The 14,422-nt window shown below is 49.0% G+C and overlaps 1 protein-coding gene across 4 annotated transcripts in view; it reads left to right on the top strand.

The window, feature by feature from the left end:
* The first annotated feature begins 1,330 nt into the window (after positions 1–1,330).
* LOC100465011 (NADPH--cytochrome P450 reductase) overlaps positions 1,331–14,422 on the top strand; it is a 64,358-nt gene continuing 51,266 nt past the window's right edge. The window contains exon 1 of one of the 4 annotated variants that reach the window (XM_034669978.1): positions 1,331–1,494. Coding sequence is in view for 2 of the 4 variants with exons in the window: in XM_011230153.3 (XP_011228455.2) it covers positions 2,206–2,253 (48 nt within the window). In the remaining 2 variants the exon portion in view is untranslated. Of the gene's footprint in view, positions 1,495–1,633; positions 1,771–1,820; positions 2,254–14,422 lie in introns of those variants that run through there. The other 3 variants (XM_034669979.1, XM_011230153.3, XM_019804038.2) reach the window with 3 other exon arrangements.

Genomic DNA, 14,422 nt, shown 5'->3' with positions numbered 1-14,422 from the left:
ATAATGGCAAATATCTCCCATTTGTTTTTTGACTTTGCCTGTGGGTCTTTGTCACACATCAGGCTTTGATTTTTCTGTAGGCAGATTTTCCAATCTTTTCAGTTAATGTCTTCTGGGGTTTGTGTCATAACCCAGAAAGGCCTCGTGGAGAGTAACAGAAATTCTCCCATGATTTCTTGTAGGACTTTTCCTCTTTCTTCTCTCTTTTTTTAATCATTTAAATCTTTTATCTATCAGGAATGTCTATTCATGTGAAGTGTGAGGTGTATATCTCACCTGCTTTTTTTTCCAGCGGGTTAGTGAGAGTGTATTTTGGGGAGAATGGGCACAGGGTCAGAAAGGTAGAGCAGTGAGCAGAGAAGAATATGAAGAAGTTTCCCTGCCAGTGGGTGTAGAAGAAACTGGGGTGACATACACAGTTAGGAATTGCTGAGATCATCCAGGTGAGAAGTGAACCCAGGGAGGCCTGAACTAGGGCAGAGGCTGCAGATAAGGTAAAATGTGGGGAGAGGGTCCTGGAAATCGAATGCATAGCCTTCAATTATTGGTTTACTGGGGAAAAGCAGAAAAAGATGCGCATTGCTGCCTAGGTGATCTAGTATTAGCAGAGAGAACTCAGTGTTGTAATTTCTGGCCTCACAGAAGCAGGGTACTAGGATTCAGACTCAAAGACTGAAGATTCCCTGGGTCACACCCGGAAGATGTTCAACAGGGGTTGGGAAGGTGGGAGGGAGTATCAGAGACCTGGAGGAGGAATTCCCCACTGCTGTCTTGAGGGCCAAGTGAAGGAGTTACACATTTGGTTCCTTGGCTGGACGGCGTGCGCCCCGCCCTGAAGGCGATGGCATTCATCTCATCTTTCGGAGGGACTGGCTCCTGAGACTGTACCAGGAAGTCTAAAACTGGCGCCACAGGAATAATCCTCTCTTTACACAGGACTTTACTATTTTCAAAGTATTGGTTGCTGGTTGGTTGGTCCTGTTTTTAAAGATGGAGAATGGGCCCTGAAGCCAGGGAGTTGCCCACCGTTCGGGAAGGAATTCGCAACAGAGCAGTACTATTACTACAGTACCACTACTGGCAATGACTTCCATTTCTAGAGCACTTACTACAGCACGGAGTTAAAACCCTTTAGGAACGCGAGTTACACGGCCTGATCTTCCTGACCCTATAAAGTAAGAACCACAGCGGGAGGCAGAGGTGGGACTCTCACCCACCAACCAGGCAGCCAAACCTTTCACGCCCGAGGGCCTTCCGCCCCCTCCCCGCCTCTTCCGTCCAGTCCGCGCCCCGTGCCTGGTCACTTTCCGTCCTCCGCCCCAAGCAGGTCCGCATTCCCGTCCGGGCCCCCTGCGGTCTACCACCCGCCCCGACCCGGGGAAGGGCACTGGAGGTGGAAGGCACACGCGAGCGGCAGCCGGCGGTAGCAGGCCAGGCCCCGCGGTAACCCACGAGGCGGGGCAGCGGCAGCGGCAGCGTCGTGAGGGGCAGCAGGTACCGGCCCGCGCGGAGACCCCCGCCGCCTGGAATACGCGGGGCCAGAGCCTGGCAGGGGCCGCCGAGGGGGGCGCGGCCTAGCCGGGCCGTACCAAGAGCTCGGATTCGCCGGGGGGAGGCTGGTCCCGAGAGCGCGCGCGCGGCTGGGTTGGGCGGGGCGGTGCCCCGACGGCCACGCCCCCACCCCCGCGGCCGGCGCGGGCGGTGGTAGCGTCTCAGTGGTGCGGGCCTGCGTCCTACTCAGGTGGTCACAGTGTTGCCGGGCTGCCAGCGGTGAGTGCTCGCGCTCGTGGTCGCGGGGTTGGGAGGTCGGGGCGCCGGGTTCAGAGTGCCGGGGCCTGACGGCTTTTGGCCGCTTCTGCTGCCCGGGCCCTCGGCGCTAGGGCGGGCTCTGGGGCCGGGTCGCTGCGTGTCTCAACTGACGCTCGCGCGGAAAGCGCGGCTTCCACCCTGGTCCTTCCCGGGGCGGCCTTTGCCCTCGAGCTGACCTCTCGTGGCGCCTTGAGGGTCGTGGTTTCCGCGGCCCAGGGCGCCTGACGGACCCCACGGCCGAGGGCCGAGTCTTGGCGTCAGAGGGCTCGGTCTCCAGTCTCCGCGCCGCCATCCTCAGCAAAGCCACTTTTCCTGTCAGAGGCTCAGTTTCCCCGTCTGTACAATGGGCCTCAGGAGGAGGCCAGTTATTGAGGTAACTCACGTAGGAGACGCTCGATGAATGCAACCTGCTCGATGAATCCGAATCTGACCCTGCAGCATCAGGTGGGCTCAATGGAGGGCTCCGGGGAGCCTGCAGCTCTGCCTCTCCTGAGAATCGCTCTGGGTGCGGGCAAGGGCATCCCTGGGGGGCAGTGCTCCTTCTGGGCAGGTGCCTCGGTGGCCGCTGCGACACATCTTTGCCGGGCTCCGTTGGTCAGCCGTGACACCCTTGGCTTGTGAGAGCAATTGGGTAAGAGGTCGAGGTCTCCTGGGAGGCGAGGGGGCTGCGGGGAACTTGACCTCGACTTTTCGCTTACATTTCTCCAGACCGTTGTGTAAGCTGGTGAACGGTACTGAAGAGTTTGGGTCCACTTCAGAGAACGTGTCTGCTTCCTTTTCTTAGACCCATAAAATACAGCCTTTGCTCTGAGCTTGGCCAAACTGCAGAACAGTGCTAGCACCAAGCGGAACGGGGCTGGAGTGGGTAGTTCTGGATTTGAATCTTGGGCCCTTGGCAGGAGACTTCTTGGAGCCTTTGTTTCCTCCTCAAGGAGTACAGATAGTGGTAAAGCCCACTCTGCCACCCACACAGGGTTGAGGTTCTGAGGCTCAAGAGAGAGGGTCTTGGTCTTGCAGAGTGACATTGGAAATTGTAATATTCCGTTTGCGCGGGGGTTCCTCTGGGATCCAGTGTCCTTACTGTGCAGTGCTGTAATTCCTTAGGCCTCTCATTTGGGGAGAAAACCTTGATTAACTGCTTCCAAGTTCTGTCTGTACAGATCCCCTGTGAGTGGTGGTGGGGTTGGCTTGATCAGGAAAACAGTGCAGAAGTCCCAGTTGGTAGAGCAGCGAACCCAGAAGGGATCGCTTTCTTTTCTCTGTGTCCCTCTAAGGAGGTCTTCTTTTCTTTTCCAGGGAATGGGCAGTTCTTGAGCTTCTCATGATTTTCTTAGCAGGTGAGGTGAGAAACTGTGTCATTGGGCAGATAGCTTAATCATTGTCTCAGTTGTTTAAAAAACAGGGCTGCATTTCAGATAACAGAGTATTAGCTTCCAGTTGTGTTGAGGTGTTGAAAACTCGGGGTGTGTGTGTGTGTGTGTGTGTGTGTGTGTGTGTGTGTGTGTGTCTTAACTCTCCAGAATTCTTCGTGTCTAGCACTTGGAAAAGGAGCAGATAGGTTTGAGATGCAAGGAACCCCAGGGATATACTTCAGCACTTGAAAACAGGGTTGACCTCAGCTGACATGAGTAAGGCGGGTGAATACTTCTGGGTGGTACGAGTTTGTAAATGGCCACAGGATTTGTGGGTTGCCTGACAAACCTGAAATTTTAGGATCTGCCAGTGACTCCCTTAACCCCTTGAAAATCAGCATCTGAGTTAGGTAAGTCCACCTGTGTTTAGGAGAGTATTTGGAATCAGGACTGCCTGGCACATCAAGAATATTTATTGGCTAACCCTGTGGAACGTTTCAGGTTAACAAGAATTTAGCTCTTAAGCAGTTTTTTTCTCCCCCTGATGGAAGCTTCTGTAGTTGTAGGACCTTCCATGGTTCCAGAGAGCCCAGCTGCCCCTGCAGCATCTCTGTGTCCTTGTGTTTTACGAAGGAGCAAAGCACGGGGGCGGGGGGTGTCAAGGAACCTGACTTCCAGCTCAGGCACAAGCAGCGTGTGCCTCTTGGCAAACCAGCCCAGGCCTGTGGGCCTCAGTTTAGTGCTTTGGGATTTAACTTATATGTCAGATGTGTTTAAAAATTATAATCAGAAACAAATGAAATGGAGAAATGTCTGTTTTTATAAAAATGTATTTTTTTCTGTTTACAGAAATACTAAGTGCTCATTATTTAAAAAAAATAAAACTATTTAGAAATACACAGTGTAGTTTAGCGAGCATCCCTCATAGCCTTATACTGAGATTAAAAAAAAAATCACTGCTGATGGTATAGTATACATTCTCCAGATATTTTTTCCACATATAAAAACATTTATTATCTTTTTTTTTACTTAACAGAAATGTGTTACTATTTAATTTTACTATAAATTTTAAACACGAAGTCATACTGTCATACTAAACAGTATGAGGCTTGCTTTTAATTACTTACATGATAAATCACTGTGTGAAGCTCTACCCCATTCTTTTTTTTCCTACCTCATTCTTTTTTAAAACCTCATTATTTTTTTTAAAAAATTTTATTTATTTATTTGACAGAGATAGAGACAGCCAGCGAGAGAGGGAACACAAGCANCTTTTTTTTTCCTACCTCATTCTTTTTTAAAACCTCATTATTTTTTTTTAAAAATTTTATTTATTTATTTGACAGAGATAGAGACAGCCAGCGAGAGAGGGAACACAAACAGGGGGAGTGGGAGAGGAAGAAGCAGGCTCCCAGCAGAAGAGCCTGATGTGGGGCTTGAATCCCATAACGCCGGGATCACGCCCTGAGCCGAAGGCAGACACTTAACCGCTGTGCCACCCAGGCGCCCCTAAAACCTCATTATTTTTAAAAATGATGCAATATTCCGGTAACTGATATTATTGAAAAAGAATGTGGTTTTTGGCAGCTTTTTTGCTATTTTGAATTCTGCGGCATGAGTAGCCTTTGTTCTTTACCTTTGTGCGATTGGACAAATATTTTTGCATTATGAATTCGTAGAAGAGCTGGATCAATATTCATGAACTTTTCAGCGTATTCGTTGAACAGATACTGAGTACTACCTGCCGGGCACTATTTAGGTGCTGGAGTCTTAGCAGTCAACAAAACAGACAAATCCTTCATGGATCGGAACAAACAACACACATGATTTGTCAAATGGTGATAAGTAATTTGAGATTTAACTTTCTGTTAGATATCAGATTCATTTAAAAATTAAAATCCACAAAAAAGTGAAATGGAGAAACAACTTTATAAGAATGTATTTTTTCTGTTTGCGAACAAACTTAAGTGTTCATTATTTAAAAAAAAGACTGTTACAGAAATACGTAATATGAACAGTGAATGTCCTTCAGAGCCTTCCACCAAGACATTTTCTTTACTGAGAAAAATAATACAGAGGGGTGCGTGTGTGTGTGTGTGCCTGTGTGTGTATTGATAGAAATGCTGTGACTTTCAATGTCGGTGGATATTAAACTCCCCTCCAAAAACATTCCCTTGTTATGTTCCCACCAGCAGAGACTCACATTTTTAAATTCAGAATTCTCAGGTCCATTGTGAAGACGAGCTGCTAATGGCAGAGATGCTTTTATTTCAGGAAAATTTATGCCAGATTCTGTGCTAAGTTTGTATTATGTATGCACATGTGTGTATAGGCACACACACACAACATTGTGTGTGTGTGTGTGTGTGTTTTAATTTCTCTGATGACCCCAAAATGCTGGTGTTTTCATACCCACTTTACAGCTTGGCGGCGGGGGGGGGTGTAACTCAGAGATGCAATCATTTGCTCAAGGCTAAGAGTGAAGCTGAGGCCTCACCCAGAACCATCTGCTTCCAGAGCCCTCGCTTCCTTTTGTGCTGTGTTACCTCCTTTTCTGACAGCAGAGGATTGTCTTTTTATTTTGGTGGAAGGGAAATTCCCTAATACATATAAGTACTTAATAATATGATTATTCCTCCTCGCTTCTAATACCAAATCGCAAATAAGTATGTTTGTCTTTTTTAATTAAAAAGAATTTTTTTTTGGTGGGGCTGCCTGGGTGGCTCAGTCGGTTAAGTGTCTGACTCTTAATCTCAGCTCAGGTCCTGATCTCAGGGTCGTGAGTTCGGACCCCGAGTTGGGCTCCGCACTGGGTTTGGAGCCTGCTTAAAATCCTCTCTCCCTCTCCCTCTGCACACCACACCCCACTCACTCTCTCTCTCTAAAAGAAAAAAAAAAAGGAAAGAAAGAAGGGGATGGTTACCATAAAAGGCCATATATGAATATTGTCCTCAGATGCAGGGAGGTTAATTGGGGAGAGTGTGCAGGGAGGGCATGCCCTACTGTCTTAGGTGCCCCTAGGTATGTCTGTCTTGTATGTCTCACTGTACATTTCATTGTAGTGTAAGAAACGTAAATATCTTGTGGAGAGATAGGCAATGCCAGTTCTCTATTATTATTATATAGGTTACAGAACAAAGCTGCTTTTTCTGAGCAGTTCTGTTGTCTGGCATTTGATAGAAATTTAGACTCACCTGGCAGGTGGAGAGAGGCTCCTGGGTCAGAGGTAGTTTACCAGCTTATACAGGCGTTGGCCCACACCAGGCCTTATATCTTCAGCCATGAAGTGGGAAAAAGAATCCTGCTTCACCTGCCTCCTGGAAACAGTTCAAAAGGTGTTTATTTTTCAGCAGTTAATTCTTCCCATTCTTGGCAGTGTTTCCGTCCCTGTGGAATGACACTTCAAAAATACATCTTGGGCCCTCAGGGTCTAAGCTTCCATGTTTAGGGCCTGGTTCAGGCACTCGAGAATTCTGACACGGCGGGGAACAAACAGGGCAGGGTGTGTGGAGTTCCTTCTTGAGATGATGCGTGTGAAGTTCTTGTCCTTGGTGCTGAGCTCACAGTGTGCTGGGGAGCACTCAGGTCGAGCTGCCTTTATTTGGGGGTCACGCAAAGCTCCACGGAAGTGACGTTTGATTTGGGTCTTAGAGGGTAGGTAGGAATTCACTGAGCCCACCAAGGCCCACCTCCCCCGGGGGGGTGTAGGGTGTGGGTTGCACGAGGCTAGGAAGCCATCGGGGCTTCTCTGAAGGGATCTTGTGAACCATGCTAAGTGAGGGGAAGGTATTTATGTATGTATGTATGTATGAATGAGCGAGAACATGAGCAGGAGGGGCAGAGGGAGAGAGAGAATCTGAACCAGTTGATGGAGCTCTGTGATGGGAAAGCTTTTAAATAGGTTGATGATGTGACGAGCACAGAGCAGCGTATTCTTGTATTGGCTTTTCAGACTTTCTTACTGTCAGTAGCCTCCTTTCTGGGTGAATTCATCATTTGGGAGTCCTACTCTGCTTCAGTTTGTATCCTACTGTTTCAGCGTTCTACATCCTCACAGGGTTTTTCCTTCCCCCAGCCCCCTCCCCAGGTGAGGTGTTTACATTAGTCGTGTTGTGTACCTGTTGGGATTTGTGTGTGTGTGTGTAGGTGGTGGAGGAGTCCCATGGGGCAAACCATGGCTCTTTGAAGGCTGGTCTGTTGGTTGGGTCCAGTGGAGTGAATTCATCAGCCTGTTACGCCTGATGCTGGTGTTTGTGGCAAGTCGGTTAAGACTGGAGTAGGTTGTGAACAAAGCACCTGGGGGACCCAGTCCTTCTTCTGGGTGTCTTGTGGAGAAAACTGCTGATGTAGGGTCTTGTTTCACTTATAAAGAGGTGACTGTGGCAGGGGGAAATCTCCTTTATTGGGGTGCTGGAGGGGGGAGACATTCTGATCTTTGCACAGTGTCTGTACACAGCTGAGAGAATCAGATGTGTGCCTTCCAGAAACAAGTCAGTTTCAAGGCCAAACTGGACTATAATGGTGGACCAAACAGCGACATCATCAGCCATGGATTGTTTCTCAGAGAACTGGATTCTTTAAGAGATGCTATGGTAGGAAAATAGAATGGAAAAGGTTGGCTTTTGTTTACCCGGTTGTGCTCACAGAGAAAGATGGACTCTATGGGGTGTGCCCTCTGATGTGGGACTTACGTAAAGTGCTTCTGGGTAAAATTTATGAATTATGTTTAGTCATTTTTTTTTAATCTCCCCTCTTTTATCTTCAGCGCCTTTTCCTGTGACTCCCCCCACCCTCCACATTTGCCAAGCTCCGCCTTCCACCTGACCTGTTCCTTTAGTGCTCGCGTGACAGCATTGTGACCTTGTGATACTTCGGTCCTCGCTAGCACACATCATCATTGCACTGGGCAGGCTGGGTCTGTACAAAGGTTTAAGGGCTGCGTAGAAACATATGAACTTGTGCTCACCTCTGAATGCTGAGTGTTGACCTTATCCGTAGGTCACCTGGGGTCGGTTTTCAACACTGCAAATGGGGATGGTGGTTCTTGAATGCACGGGAGAACGGATCAGCCAATTGTGCCCAGCTTCTTCTAGGGGTGGGGTTTAGATTGGGATACATTCCAGCATCAGCAGGTTTTCCCATGGGGGATTTGTGNGTCTGTACAAAGGTTTAAGGGCTGCGTAGAAACATATGAACTTGTGCTCACCTCTGAATGCTGAGTGTTGACCTTATCCGTAGGTCACCTGGGGTCGGTTTTCAACACTGCAAATGGGGATGGTGGTTCTTGAATGCACGGGAGAACGGATCAGCCAATTGTGCCCAGCTTCTTCTAGGGGTGGGGTTTAGATTGGGATACATTCCAGCATCAGCAGGTTTTCCCATGGGGGATTTGTGGTCCAGTGAAGAAGAGTGTTGGTTGGTTTCAGTTAAGGGTTTCAGAACCTCTGTGATTGTTTAAGAAACCAAACAGTGTCGGGCACCTGGGTGGCACAGCGGTTGAGCGTCTGCCTTCGGCTCAGGGCGTGATCCCGGCGTTGTGGGATTGAGCCCCACATCAGGCTCCTCTGCTATGAGCCTGCTTCTTCCTCTCCCACTCCCCCTGCTTGTGTTCCCCCTCTCGCTGGCTGTCTCTATCTCTGTCAAATAAATAAAAAATTAAAAAAAAAAAAAAAAGAAACCAAACAGTGTCACGTGGACAGGTTGGGTGCAGGGCTTTATGTAATGCGATCCACAAATTCTAAAAGGTCGTTTAGCATGGCAACAGAGATGAAAATGCCCATCCCACCTGCTCCAACCACCCCCTACACCACCTACCAGTAAGGTCTCTCTCTCCCTGTTAGTGACCTCACTGTCTTCCTGGTCCCAAATGCTCTAAAGACAAAAGACTGGTTGGCCTTTGCCTTCCTGTTCATTCTGGGTTTCCACTACCATGCAGTCCTGTCCGTTTTTAGTCTTTGACTCTCTTTCTCCCTGCTGTGGTCTTACTGTGTCCCCTTCATTTCCGGCCACACTCACCCCTAATTGACCCTCCTGAGTCTGTAAATCCTTCCCACTCCACCCCACTGCTTCTCAAGATCCATCCACGCTGGATTGATCTCCAAGCCCTGCTTCTATGACCCCTCTTTGCTCAAAGATTTACGGTCACTCTCGCTGTCGGATTGTTTGCTCTTTTTCCCTTCCTCCTCCATCTGCCCCCCACGAAGGATACGGAAGTGGCTTGTAATAGAAGGAGCCTAATCCTCCCTCTCCCTAATGGCAATATGGTTGGAACAGAATGTGAATTCAGTGGGAACAGGGAACCTCCCCATCATTGCCAGGAGAGTAAGCCAGTGTGTGGTACCGAGCCAGGCGTAAGGTGGGCACTCACTGAATACCAGCTGGCTGAACAGAGGAGCGAATGGGAGAATGAGTGATGATAGCTTCTCTTTCCCTAGTTTCTTGCTGCCTCATGCATATGGACTGAGCCCAGGTGTCTGATCTGTGTCTCAAGATTACTCTAAGGTGCAGTATGAACTTTTGGGAGGATTTTAGTTTTCCATCTGGGTGTGACAATTGAAGTGTCTCAAGTTCCTCCTCCAGGTACTAGTTTATTCAATAATTCAGTAATGAATCATTTTATAATTGAAAAAGAGAAGGAACTCGGGTACCTCTCCCGTCATATTCTGAGTTTCTCTACATATTTCTAGATTGTTACCTGGAGGCCAAAAACATGAATCAATGTGTTTATTTTAAAAATGCTACTGAAATGAAGAAGAGGGTTCTAGTGTAAACTTTGAATGTATGTTGTATGTCATGTCCCGTGCTGGGTATTTTATGTCTCATGAAGTCATCAGAACACCATGAGGACAGTCACTGAGAGCCTGAGGCTGAGTGATCATGTGCCTAGGGTCCCATCATGTGGAGGTGGCATATCTGGGGCTTGAATCGAGGTCTGTCTGCTTACAAGACCCGTGTTCTTTCATGGCTCAGCTGGGTTTTGCGTTGAATTCCAAGGCCAACAATCTCCTCAGCCAAACCCCAAACCAAAGAAATAACTAAAAGCTGAGAGCCTAGTAACTGAGAGGACCCTGGGAGGCAGATAGTCCTGTGAAAAGGCAGTCAAGGGAAGTTGGATTAAGCGCAAAACTCAGCTCGGAGCTTCCTAGAAGCAAGACAAAGAAGGAAGGGATTGAACAAGCATACTGGAAAAGGGAAGCAGGTCAGTTTAGCATGAGAAGCACTCTCCTCTGGGCCTTCATCCGGGCTTGTTGAATAAGGCAGTGGGCAGCAGCTTCCATACCCAGCAGGCGTTTGTAGGCCACCTGTGAGTACCAGGCCCTCTTAGAGGTGCTGGGACCGCGCGTGTGTGTGGACAGGATCAACAGGATGATGGTGGCTCAGGCCCCGGGTGGAGGGAACAGAGGAGCATGGCCCACAGGGAGCCCTTCCTGGGACCCGCTTGGATAAGGGCAGAGAACTTCAGTCTCCATTATTAATGCTGCAAGGGCAGACCTTTGGGGGAACGGGAGCAAGAGAAGACTCAGCGGGATGTATTCTGGCAGGCGGGGGGGGGGGGAGNGGGGGGGGGGAAGCAGGAGAATCTGGGAGAGTGGGTGGGGAGAGTCCCTTTGCCAGAGGTGGGAGGCTGGCAGGCCAAAGTGAGGTCGTGAGGCTCTCAGCATATACTACATGCAGCGCCCTGCCATTTTGCTGGGAAAGTCAAAAGGCCTGGCGTGGCTTCTTGCCCCTTAGTGAGTGACCATAGCAGAGCCAAGAGCTGTCAGAAGGCAGTACTGATCCCGTTCTAGTGCTCCTGGCTGAAGGGCCAGCAGGCTGTACCTTCAAGTGTGGAGTGATGACTCTGGCCCGGGACAATTGTGTTGATTCAGCCATTTGGCAGCTGTCAGCCGAGTGCCGTTAGGCCAGGCCTCCTGAGCACTGGGGGCACAGAGATGCAAGGCAGCTCCCACCCGACACTGGCCTCTCCCGTGTCTCCAGGGGTGGGTTAATTTTGAGCAACACTGTCACCTGATGGTATGGCTGGGATGTTAACTGCAAAACACACCCCAGGTCATTCAGTGAAGCAACTTCTAGCTATAACTTTGCCCTGTTCTGAAAAGGTTTTGAAGGGCAAAGAAATGGAGGAGAGAGTGGCTCTGATGCCCGCTGGTCTGGGTTTGAATCCTGTCTCTACTGCTTACCCGTTTCCTGCCTTTGGACAAGGTACTTTAACCTCTGTGGTAATTACAACTCCTGTACCTCAGAGGGTTGTTGTAAGGATGAAATGAAATGGGAGAACGTCCTATTACAGGTGCTAAATACAGGTTAATTGTTACTACAATTAGTATTTATTTAGAAATAAATAGATGAGGCGAATAGAAAGTGATGGTGGTGGGGGACCTAGGGTTAAGGATAGTATGTGGCTGTTCGTGGCACTTGGAGTCTGTGCAGAGGTTCCCGATGTCCAGAGAAAGAGGGGAAGACAAATCAGGAATGCAGAGTGACTGCGGATGGGTACGAGGTTTTCTTTGGGGGTGATGGAAATCCTGAATGAGACAGCAGTGATCACACAGTGTGGGTGAGTATATTGAGAGCCACTGAGGTGCGCGCTCTAAAATGATGAATTTTATGGTACGTGAATTAGATCTCCATTTAAAAAAATCCAGTTAATAGGCCCCAAGTCCTTGGGGCACCTGAGTGGCTCAGCTGGTTAAGCGTCCAACTCTTGGTTTCGGCTCAGGTCATCATCTCAGCGTCCTGGGATCAAGTCCCAGGTCAGGCTCCACGTGAAGCGGGGAGTCTGCTTGAGATTCTCTCCCTCTGCCCCTTCCCCGGCTCATTCCTTCTCTCTCTCTCTCTCACTCAAATATGTAAATAAATTAAAAAAAAATAGGCCATGAGTTCTTGAGCAGCTGAACTCCCGCTGTTTCTGCCCCTGGCTTCCCGTCTCCTCAAGTGGGTTGTGCACACCTGCGGCTTCCCCACATTTCTTAGCCCTCTTAAGAGGGGGCAACATGTATCATCACTTCCAGCCTGAAGCATGTAAGAGCTGGGGCTGATTCCTCTCACAGTCTTCCTCCCATCAGAGCAACCTGGAATTTATACACTGAGGTTGCGGAGTCACATTGAAAGAGCTGCTTGCACTACTGAGTCCCCTTATGGGAGCCAGGAGCCGAGCAGGGTCACCTGGCCTTCGCCAGACATTGCATCACGTTAGGCGGTAAGCTCCTCGGGGTATGTGTGGGTGTCAGAAGAAGACACCTTTTCCCAGTACAGCGGCCTAGAGAGCTGTCCTCCTTGTCCCTCCCCCAAGGTGTACTGTGTGATGTGGTGTGCGTCTTTCCCAGCAGGAAGCCACAGCAGGTGCAGTGGGAGCCGTGGCTTTCATGACCCTTGCAGGGGCAGCTTGCTGTGGCCAAGTACTCTGCAGCTGTCCTGGCAACACCTGTCAGAGGGAGGATTCAGCTGTCAGTCTCGGGAGCCCCTTGTGTGACCTGATATCCCAGGTGACAGCACAGTGTAACGTCAGCCAGCCCCGGAGGATTTGTTTTCCTACCGTCTAAGAGAACGTGGTCGGGGCAGTAAGAAACTGTTATTAACTAATGGTTTAGTGCTGACGAACAGTCTTGTAAATGGTCTGATCATCGTGGGTGTTTTTAGGGACACCACAGGATGGTCATCTGCCATTTGATTATTATGGACTTGATCCTGTTGTTGTGAGCTTTTAATAACCCTGCTCCCCAAATCTTGTGGCTTAAGAGCATGGCCTGAGTCCACAGACACAGATCATGGAAATGACCTCTGTACACATTGGATCTGATGTGCAGCCGTGGTCGAACCTTAAGGTGAAGCACGGGCAGACTTGGGGGTTCCAAACAGTGCCATCTGAGGCCTCAGCCTGATGGCAGGCAGTCTGGCCTGACCTCTTGATAAAATTGGCGTCCTGGGAACGGGCTGCTCACATCTCCGTCCCAGTTGGCTGTCAGAACCCTGGCTTCCTGTCCGCTCGTAGGCAGAGTGGTGGGTTGTGAAGACGCTTGACGGACAAAAAGAAGGCCTACTGCCTGAGACCTGCTCTGGATGTGGAACTGTTGCCCAGAGCAGCCTCACGTGGCTACCTGGTCCTCACTGCCCCAGCAGACTCTGGTTTTGCTGAATGGCATAGCCTCCTGCTGGCCGAACCTAGGGTGACCCAGCATGGGAATTAAGTGGGACCATTGCGAGCCAGGAGTTGGGCCACCCCCGGGATCATGACCTGAGCTGAAGGCAGACATGTCACCAACTGAGCCACCCAGGCGCCCCTAAGCCATAGCTCTTGATCCGAAGTTGTTCGTGATCAGGTGAGAGGAGGAGGTGGGGAGAGAAGGAACTCTCCTACAGGGTGCTACTGCTTCCTGCCGTCACCACACACGCGTAGGAAGGAGCAGGCGCAGATTTTATGAAGGAAGTGGCACGTGAGTTCGTCCTTGAATTTAATTGTTCAGCTTTAGTGGCTACCGTAGAAAAGGGAAGAACATTCTTAGGAGGAAGAACAGTGAAGCAAAAAGAGGCAGCAGCGTGTGAGGTGTGTCTAGGGAAGCTGATGGAAAGTCCTCGCAGTAAGGATGCCTCTGGATTATTTTTTAAAATGTGTTATTTGCTTAGAAGTTGCCAAAATGATACAAAATGAGTTTCCTTTTATTTTTCACCTGGCTTCCCTTGGTGTTAATATCTTATAAAATTAGAATATAGTTACCAAGAATAGGAAATTAAGATTGGTATGGTATTATTAACTATAAACCAAGGGTGGGCAAACTTTTTTTTTCTTTTTCTTTTTTTTTTTAAATTATATTTATTTGAGAAAGAGCGTGAGAGAGAGAAGGAGCAGGGGGAGGGACAGAAGGGAGCTTGAGGTGGGGCTCCATCCTGGGACTTGGGGATCATGACCTGAGCCACCCAGGTGCCCCAGGGTGAACTTTCTCTGTAAAGAGCCAGAAAGTGAATACTTAGGCTTCATGGGTTGCAAGATCTCTGCCACAACTCCCCAACTCCGGTGTTTTAGCAAGAAAGCAGTCGTAGGTCATCTGTAAATGAGTATGACTGTATTTTAATAAAACTTTATTTTCAAAAGTAGTCAGCAGCCTGGGTCAATGCTTGACCATAATTTGCCAACTCCTGAACTAAACAACATCCCTTATTAGAATTTTGCTAGTTGTTTTTCCACTAATGTCTTCCTTCTGTCTGAGGGTCCTGTCCAAGATCCTGCTTTGCACCTAGTTGTCATAGGTCTTTAGTCTCTTCCC

Source organism: Ailuropoda melanoleuca, chromosome 10 (genome assembly GCF_002007445.2).
Source record: "Ailuropoda melanoleuca isolate Jingjing chromosome 10, ASM200744v2, whole genome shotgun sequence".
NCBI classification, from domain to species: domain Eukaryota; kingdom Metazoa; phylum Chordata; class Mammalia; order Carnivora; family Ursidae; genus Ailuropoda; species Ailuropoda melanoleuca.
Note: the sequence above shows the minus strand (reverse complement) of the source record. Positions and strands in the feature narration are given on the sequence as shown.